The 10126-nt window shown below is 34.9% G+C and overlaps 1 protein-coding gene across 4 annotated transcripts in view; it reads left to right on the forward strand.

Moving 5' to 3' along the window:
• The window catches only part of USP10 (ubiquitin specific peptidase 10), a 68121-nt gene extending 58413 nt beyond the window's left edge, over nt 1–9708 (forward strand). For all 4 annotated transcript variants that reach the window (XM_007477243.2, XM_007477245.2, XM_007477244.2 and 1 more), the window contains 4 exons: nt 1463–1628; nt 4631–4775; nt 6858–6923; nt 8638–9708. In XM_007477243.2, coding sequence (XP_007477305.1) covers nt 1463–1628; nt 4631–4775; nt 6858–6923; nt 8638–8825 — 565 coding nt within the window. In that variant the 3' untranslated portion in view covers nt 8826–9708. The remainder of the gene's footprint in view (nt 1–1462; nt 1629–4630; nt 4776–6857; nt 6924–8637) is intronic.
• Nucleotides 9709–10126: the final 418 nt, after the last annotated feature.

Below are 10126 nucleotides of genomic sequence, written 5' to 3' on the forward strand. Positions count from 1 at the left end.
TCCTTTTGTGTCATGTTAGCAGACTGTTAGATTTGAGGTGGTGGTACCTCAGATGTTTTCATTTGAATTTCTCTAATTAATAATGATGTAGAGGATTTTCTTCTGAAAATTGCCTTTTCATATCCTTTGTCCATTTATCAATTGAGAAATGGCTCTTATTTGTATAAATTTGATTTGGCTCTTGATATATTTTGGAAATGAGCCCTTTATCAGAGAAACTTGATATAAAATTTTCCCTGCAGTTTCCTGCATTCCTTCTAATTTTGGCCATTTGTTTTCTTTTGTGCAAAACCTTTTTAATTTAATGTAATCAAAATTATTCATTTTACTTATGATTATCTATTTCTAGTTTGGTCAAAATCTCTCCCTGTATCCATGTATCTACTAGATAAGTTTTTCTGCACTCATCTAATTTACTTATATTTTTATTCTTTGTCTAGATTATATAGCTATTTTGACCTTATTTTGTTAGGCAGTTTGAGATATTAGTCTATGCCTTCTTTCTCTCCAGTTTTTCCCAGAAATTTTTGTTAAATAGTGAATTTTTGTCCCCAAAGCTGGATCTTCGAATTTATCAACCATTGGAGTCTACTGTGGTTATTCTCACTACAGTGTCTCTAATCAACCATTTATCTTAACAATTTCTTATCCAGTTCCAGATTGTTTTGATGATTACCATTATATATAGTATAGTTTGAGATCTGCTACTACTAGGCTACCACTCTTCACTTTTTAAAAAAATTCCCATTATAATCATAACCGTTTGTACTTCCAGATGAATTTGGTTATTTTTTTCTACTTTTATAAAGTTATTTAGTAGTTTGTGTGTTATGACACTGATTAAGTTAATTTAAATAAAACGGTTTTTATTATTTTGACTCAGATTACACATAAACAAGTAACATTTCTCCAATCTTCATTTGTATGCAGAGTATTTTTTATTTATTTTCATATAGTTGCTTTATAAATCTTGGCAGGTGGATTCCCAAAAGTTTAATGTTGTCTGCAGGAAATTGACTTTTTTTTTTTTTAAAAAATCTTTACCTTTAGTCTTGAATTGATATTAAGTATCATCTCCAAGACAAAAGAACAGTAAAGGTTAGGCAGTTGGGGTAAAGTGACTTGCCCAGGTTCACATAGTTAGGAAGTATTTGAGGGCCAGATATATACCTAAGAACCTTCTGTCTCCCGGGCTGAGTTACCCCAGAAATGGACTTTCTTTCAAAACATTTTAACAAAGTTGAAATTGGAAAGAGGTATAAACTGGGAATATATTGAAAATGTGTATAGGAGTCATATGACATTCAACTTGGAGGAAATGATATGCTATGTTTTGAATGATCTTTTTTAGCTGCTCTTTGGAAACAGACAAACTTTTATCTTATTTCTCCCCTAATGATTAGCTTCAGGCAGTAGTGGCAAAATTTATATTGTCTATAATCTCTTTTTTTAATTCCTTTAGATCTGTAGTTTACCAGCAGAGTTCAAAGGAATCTGCCACTTTGCAGCCATTTTTTACCTTGCAGTTGGATATCCAGTCTGACAAGATACACACAGTCCAGGATGCATTGGAAAGTCTGGTAGCAAGAGAATCTGTCCAAGGATATACCACAAAAACCAAGCAAGAGGTAATTAAAAAGATACAACAGGTTTTAAGTGGCAGTGAGCTCTGGGTTAGCCATGCATGGGGAGATGGTTTTCTACCTGGTAGAGCAAGAATTTGAAGTAAGGTCCTTGGATTCCTCTGGGTTTCAGGCCTCCAGATTCATTCTCCTCTTCACAACACAAGATTGCCTATATGTTCAAAGCAGCTCTGTCAGTATGGACATTTTAAAAATCAGGCTTCTAGGAGAGAAAGTGCAAAAGGAATTATTATTCTAAGATAATCTTTTTTTGTTCTGCTCCCCGCACCCCCCCCCCCCCCCCAATTTTGTCAGTTATTTAATCATTATATTACTAATTTAACACTAAACCAGAATCATTGAACCTGATGATTTCAGGTTTCTTTGGATTCTTTGTAATACTATTTAACATTTCATTCATGTGAATTGAGCACACATTTAGCTTTAGACTCCTAGCGTTTAGTGATCTCATGTTTTGTTTGTCATTGGCCAAATTACCTTCCCCTTTGGATTTCAATCAATCAACATGTATTTATTAAGTTTCTACAATGTGCCAGGCACTATGTGACCTACAAATATAAAAGATGAGGTCCTTCCTACTCAGAAAATGTATATTGTATCAGAGCTAAAATATGTAAGTATATACAGAATAAATACTGGGAGGCTATTGAGGATATTAGAGGTAAGAGGAATCATTTATATAAAAAGAAAGTATTGCTTGAGAGGAATCTTGAAGCAATAATGGGTAAGATGGATGTGCATTCCCAGCATGGAGAGGTACAGAGATGGAGTACAATCCATGAGTGAGGAACTCAGAAGGCCAGTCTGGCTAAAACAGAGAACACAAGAAATAATGAGACCAGAAAGACAGAAGATTTCATATTTTATCCTAAAAACAATAGGAAACATTTTTTTCCTTTGTAAAAGGAGAGAATTCAACTAAAGTGATGCCTAAGATTTTTTCCCATGTTTTTTGAGTGTGATGATTCATTCTATTTGAAACACAAAATGAAATTGCTGTTCCCATTTTCTAATTTGGTATAAATAGGATCAATTACTTGGCTAGACTTCATAATTAAGCTCCTACGGGTAACAAAGTTTAAAGTTATACAGCTTAGAGAGAAAAGACTACTCCCAATATATTAAAAAAAGGAACTGGAGTCAAAAGAGATTTATAATTTAACCTGTATTACTGAATAAAAGATGCTGCTACTTTTTACAATGACTTCTAAGTGATGTGGCTTATACAGTTACTTGATAGTTGCTTTAAATAGCTCCTTATTTAGTGCTTCGTGGCAGGATAAAATTACAAACTCCTTAGCCTGACATTTAAGATTCTTATACTGACCCCAAGCTATCTCTCTTCTGCCTTATTTCACACACTTCCCTTGGTGTACTCATGCCCTGGCCAAACTGAATTAACTCTTTCATAGTATTAGTCTTTGTTTTCCTGAATTCTTTGTATTTAAAAGGCACTCAGTAATGCAGTGACTGCTAGAGTGTTGGACTTGGAGTTATGAGGACCTGAGTTCAAATTTGTCTTCAGATACTTACTAGCTTTGTGACCCTGGATGTCTTACAAAACTGATCTCTACCTCAATTTCCAGATTTGTAAAGTGGGGCTGATATCACCCATGGTGGTTGTAAGAATCAAATGAGATAATATTTGCAAAACACTTTGCAAATCTAAAAAATGCTGCATCAGTGCTTGCTATTAGCATCATCATTATTATACCGTTTATTCCTACAGGGCTTGCTCTTATCTCTGCCTATTAAAATCTTCCCCCCCCCCCACCCCCCCACCCCCTCCTTTTTTTTAAACCTAGCTTAATCTAATTTTTACACGAAAACTTTCTGCTCCAAGTAGAAACTGTGCACACATGTATGTCCAGTAAAATAATTTAAAATACAAAAAAATTATCAGATTGGTTAAGGTATACAGAAATATTTCTGGAGAATAAAAGATGTATCTTAAATGAAAAAAATGTGAAAGAAACTTAGCTAAGTGTAAAAGCAGCAGTCATTGTTAGACTTAGATATTTAAGGAATGGTACCAGATAGGGCCCCAGAGATCATTCAGTCTAATTTCTCATTTTACAGAGAAAAAATTGAAACTCAAGGAGTGACCACCTAAGATCCATATGCATTGTGATGGCAGAGCCATGACTCAGCCTAAGCTTCCTTACTCCCAATACATATCTCCCACCCCCTATTTGATCACCATTTGTTCATATTTACACTTATAATTGTTTATGAGAAGCAACATATTTTAATATTCAGAAAACTGATCTCAAGAGTCATGCCCTGCCTATGACCTGTGACCCCAGGCAATTCAGTGAAATTCCTTGAGAGTCTCCAGTAAAGTTCTAATATCACAAGTTTCAGAGTAGGTCACGGGAGCCCACTGGAAGCTCCTTAGGGCAGTCAGGTCACAGGTCCAATTTTAAAAAGAAAAAAATTCACCTCCCAGTATTTTATCCTGTGTAAACTCTCCTTCTCCCAGTGCAACTCAACCATTTTTCTGTAATTATACTGTTCTTTTGGCTCTATCTTAAGTGAGGGTCCAAAGGATTTGTGACATGTGGACTTTTGAAAAACTGCAATTGAGAACAGAGAAAATTAAATCTTTCATAGTGTCATCTGAGGACCCACCTTGCTCTATTCTTATATCCACCTCCAGGTTGGCAGCAGGGTGATGAATTCAGCAGTAGTAATGCAATAATACTGACCCTGTATCATAAAGTCTGGGAGGTTAGGGTAGAAGACAGTCAACGCTAGTGAGAGCAGATCATGGGAGTGTGGAAGTATAATTCTTATCACTCACTCACTCTATGATACCCTTTGGTTTCAGCTTCCTTCTCTCTTATGGGCTACTCCAGCACATGGAAGGATTGTTTCCCACCTCTTTTCAAAGGGGACAGTTCTAGGAGATGAGGGATTAGTTGGCAAACAGGTTCTCTTCTGCTTTCAGACAGGCACGATGCATTCATGTGCCCTCTGTATCTTAGGTTGAGATTAGTCGGAGAGTGACCCTGGAAAAGCTCCCCCCCGTTCTTGTTCTGCACCTCAAACGGTTTGTGTATGAAAAGACTGGTGGATGTCAAAAGCTTATCAAGAATATCGAGTATCCTGTGGACTTGGAGATTAGCAGAGGTAATATTCAATATGGGAAATATTTTCTTAAAGTTTTTAAGGATATTTTAAAAATATGGGATATTTTAAAGATATTGGTTTAAGACCTTGGTTTTGACCCTTTCATTAATAATGTTGAGAAAATTATATTTTTTAAAAATCCTATTAGGTTTTTATGTGAACTTCCTGATTGAATAATGAATATTATTCTAGAGGAACATTGGTAGGTATGTGTTAAGTTTTTTCAAAGAAGAAATTTTAAGTTGGTAAACCAGTCTTCATTTTGTCTTGGCTTTGAAAACGTGCACAATTCAATTACAGGAATTACTGTTCATAATTATATTACTTTTTATTGTGATTATGTATTTTCTCATTTAAAAAACTAAAACCTCAAGTCTTTATGAGACTTATCATGCTACTCTTATTTTCCTAACTTCACTCTGGTGACAGTTAATTGAAGAAAAGTTATGAATGTACTTTAATTTTGTTCATTATTATCATTCATTGTTTAGGTTTTTTTTCTTAGTTATAGACATTAAACATAGAATTTAGTACTTTTTAATTTTCGGATACATTCTTGTAGTGGTTATTTGATATGTCCTAGTGTCCCCCCACTGAAGTTTTATTCTTAAGACTCATGATTTGGGTTATCTGAAGCTTTACTTGCTCCTACCAAGTTCACAAAGCTTCCAGTTTGGGTGTACCATTGGAGAGAACCAGACTCCCCCAAGTTCAGTCTCATCACTGAAGTCATATTTTTTCATAAAGCCAGCCTGTTAAGATGTAAAAGGGTTTCAGTCTGTGTCAGTAAAGGGGGAAGGATTGAAATAACTAAACCCAGTTTAAGTAAAATAGCACAACTGAGGAATAGTGTAAAAATTAGAATTAGTCTCAATAAATAAAAATATATTTTAGGAGATTTATTAATGATCATTAGAAATCAAGGAATAAAGAGGATACAAAATAAAGACCATGTGCCCATGGTTGATCAGCCAGTTCAAATGCACACTTTACCACTACCAAACTCGGGATAGGAAGTAAAGAGGTGGGACTTTCCATGTCCCCACTAATATCCCTTGTCTACAGGAAGTTTGTAATGACAGGAAGTCGGTGGCCTCCCAGGAAATATAGTTCTTTTTTAGGGTAACAAATTTTCAATTGTACATTAGAGTGTTCTGGCTAACTGCGGTTTGTTCTTGGGGCTCTTTATATTGACAAACCTTGAAATTTTAATCCATTAACCAAAATAATCATTAGTTGGTTTCAATGCAATTTTGAAAGCCATCTTAAGAAAATACAAAGTTTAGTGTTGACCCGATGACACCATTAGCTAAGAAATACACATCCAGAAAACATTGAGGAGTCAGCAAAATCTACAAGATGTGTATTTTTCAGAATTAAAATTTGAGTAGGGTTATACAAAGCTAAAGGTGATCCTGGTAATATTGGAATAATTGAAAAAGCTTCCAAATGTAAATCTGAAGTTATTTTGGGATCATTTAGCCAGTAGACCAAAGTTAGAAAGAATATAAGCTAAACAACACACCCTTCTAAATAGTTATAGAAATGGGTTGACAAAAATTTCAGCACATTGTTTTTTACATAATTTCTAGCAAATAGATTAAGTATGATTCTCAATAAACCTAATTGATGTGTTAGACTTAAGACTACTTTTAGGGTCAGTTGGGGGAGGACGGCTTTTACGCACACTAAGTGAGACTCGAGATAGCAGGTTTGACTTACGACCTCTGATTTAAAGGACATGAGTACAATTTCTAAAATTGCATCTCCTTTTTGGCTGACAGTCTGCACAGCTGTTCCCAAGGGGGCAGATCTATAAGTTTTTCTAGCATGGTCTTCATATTTCCCTGTAGTATTTGTTTTTTAATTTATTAGTTAATTGATAACAGTTTTTAAAATTCTGCTATTACTGTACTAAGCAAGGTTTACTTTTAGTCACAACTCAATTCTTAAGCCATTCAAAATATTTTACAGGGTGTTTTTGAGTAGTCTTTGGGGTTTCTTATATTGATATGTTGTTGAATTTCTACTATTACTTTGAAATCTTCATTGCCTTAGAACTGTTGTTTTTTTGTTTTTCAGAGCTGCTTTCTCCAGGTGTAAAAAACAAAAATTTTAAAGGCCACAGAAACTATCGTCTTTTTGCAGGTATGCAATTTTGTATAATGTTTTCAACAGTATAGCTTACGGAATTATTCTGTTAAGGAATCACTAAGTCAATTATATTTGGCCTAAAAACCTGATAATGCCCGGGACCAATTCCAAAATAGAACTCATTTCAAAATTATTATTTTTTGGTCATTTGAGAAGATAATTATAGTTTTTTTGTGGGGTGATGGAGATCTGTAGAGATGACATTTCAGGAGACCAAATGCTTTACCTCTAGGATGGATGGATAGATAATAAGCTCTTACTGTGTGCCAGATTCTATATTAAATACTGGGATTACAAATATCAGAAGTAAGGTGATCCCCACTGACTGAGAGCTTATCTTCTAGTGAGGGAAGGTAAGATGTAAAGATGGTAGAAAGCAATGAATGGAGGTAGGTACACATACCCAGTGAGGTGTGGTGCAGCTAGGAAGTAATGTGGAGGCTTGGATCATACAAGAAAAGGCAAGATTGCATCTCTTACTATTGGGCTACTCGGAGGAGTCCAAGGTTCCAGGGGGAAGGGATGAGGATTATGGTCAGAAAGCAGACAACAGCATGGTGTGGGTATGGGAAGTGAGTGAAAGTTGTAAACATTAGTTAGTGGACTGAGCAAAATCTTACCCCATCCTGGCCCAAGTTATAGTTCTCATCACCACATCTGATGTCAGGATATATTATCAAGTTAAGGCAAAAACACAAGAACAAAAAAACATCTCCAAAAGTTCCCCAACTAATAAAAAACAAAGATACATCTGAATTTGAATACGCTTTCATAGCATAGAGAAGGAGTAGTACTTGTTAATTCTGCAGACCAGCATGACTTTGACACATGTATGTATATGTGAATTGATGAAATTCGGAGTTGTTTATCTCTGTTATTTTACTGTGCCATCTATATTCTTGTCTAGTCCCACTTTTGACCAGTCCTTGTGGTGTATTTAACCTGATCTGATCCCTTAGTACAAAGTGTGAGAGACAGCTTTGTACCATCAATAAAACCATGACCTTGACTGGCTGAGCAGAGTGCTTTTTAGCATTTTGAGTTCACTGTCCTAGGCTTGATTTGTGATTCATAGCAGTAGTTGCAGTTATAGGTGGAATCTGGTTATAATGAAGATTCTTATTACTAAATAACATACCAACTAAATAGTGATGAATTAAGCCAGAGTTCTGTGTGCCCTTTTCTCACCCCAGTTGTGTCACTGACTAAAATTTTTATATAACTGTTTATTCTTGAGGATTCGTGATTGAGGATAAAAATCCCTACTTAAATACTCTGGCTTAAAAAAGATTCATAGATGTTTAGATTTAGAGCTAGAAGAGACCTTAGAAGTCATCTAGGCCAATCATTGTCCAGATGAACAAACATCTAAAAATAGCAAGAGCTTCCAAATCCACCATTCTTTCTACTACAAATTAACTGGTGTTTTAGGTATTGTTGTTTTTTAAATTTTTGAGGAAGGGAGGAGAATGTCCCCTCTTAAATGGTAATGAAATATTAGTATGAATAGTACACATCATAGTTCATTAACTAAGGATTGTTGGTTTTGAGCCAGAAAGCTGTAGGGCAGAAATTTTTATTCTTTGTCAATAATTATACTGTTGAAAGGTTTAGGGTTAGAAATTTTTGTCACACTTATTTTCTTTCTTAAATGTGCTTGATTTAAATCAGAAATGCTATAGCTCATCAATCTTTCTCTTTATTACAGTGGTCTATCATCACGGAAACAGTGCAACTGGTGGTCATTATACTACAGACGTCTTCCAGATTGGTCTGAATGGCTGGTTACGTATTGATGACCAGGCAGTTAAAGTGATTAACCAGTACCAGGTGGTGAAGCCTTCTGCTGAACGCACAGCCTACCTCCTGTACTATCGCCGAGTTGACCTGCTCTAAAACTTCTTTCTCTGTGCTGTGTGTGCAAGATACCTGCTTTCTAGAATACCAACTCTTACTAACTTTTTTCCTCTCTCTAATGGCTCTTTTGAGTGAAACTTTATTTCTCCTTTGCAACAATGGGATAGAATGGAAAAGAAACTTAACTCTCTTGGAGTTTGTGCACAGCATAGTTTACGTTGATTTTTAACTTCCAAATCAAAATCATTTGGTTGAAAGACTATTGCTTGATTTAAAAAAAATACAAAAGCCCCTTTATTTCTGAATAATGCTGATTCCTGTGATGATAAAGGGGATTTGCATCTGATTCCCAATTTAATTGCCTAGTAGAAGAAATCCTGCACCAGCAACACAACTTGTGAATTTCTGTGAGAATGAATTTTATCTTTCCTTATAAAAGTGAAAAAACTTTTTAAAATTCAACACCTTCTCCTCCCTACCCCCTTTAGTTTTTGATAAAGGAAAAAAAAATATGAGCCAGTTCTTAGAGGAGAAAGAATTCTTACTTTAAAAAAGAAAATGTACAGAAAGAACAAAAAATAAGTTGCTGGTTCTAAATAGGAAAAAAATTTTTTAATAATTATGCGATGGGAAACTGCTGAAGTATACATTGCAGATCAAATATTTGGAGTTAAAATGTTAGACTAAATAGATGGGTGATTGTAACTTTATTGCTATTAAAGATTTCAAACTGCATTTATGCTTCTGTGTACACAAGATTTTAAAATGGGCAAAATAATGAAGGTTGATATTTCGTTTGTCTGCTTTGTTTAATTTTGCTGTCTGCTCTTCTTTAATGTTGAGTTTCTAATTGTACACAGTTTAGTGATATCTAGGAATATAAAGTTGTCGCCCATCAATAAAAATCACAAAGTTGGTTTAAGGAGGTGCGTGTTTCTTTAAATATATGCGCCTTTCCTTGGTATTGTTGTTGAATCATGCTTTAGTTGTGTCCTACTGTTAATCATCCCATTTGGGACTTTCTTGGGCAAAAAACTGGAGTGGTTTGTTGTTTCTTTCTTTGGGTCATTTTACAGATGAGGAAACTGAGGTAAATAGGATGAAGTGATTTGCTCAGGACCACATGGCTAGTAAGTGTCTGAGGACTGCTTTGAACTCAGGAGGATGTCTTGATTCAAGCCCCTTACACTGTACTGGCACCACTTATGTGCCTACTTTGTATTAGGAGATTCATTTTGAGAATTATATATGTATCTTATTGTTAAAATGATTTGATCTAATAATAGTAACACATTATTCCTTTGAAGTTTTATGAGCTACTTTTTTATGAAGTGTAGGCA

The sequence above is a fragment of the Monodelphis domestica genome, chromosome 1 (genome assembly GCF_027887165.1).
Source record: "Monodelphis domestica isolate mMonDom1 chromosome 1, mMonDom1.pri, whole genome shotgun sequence".
NCBI lineage: Eukaryota > Metazoa > Chordata > Mammalia > Didelphimorphia > Didelphidae > Monodelphis > Monodelphis domestica.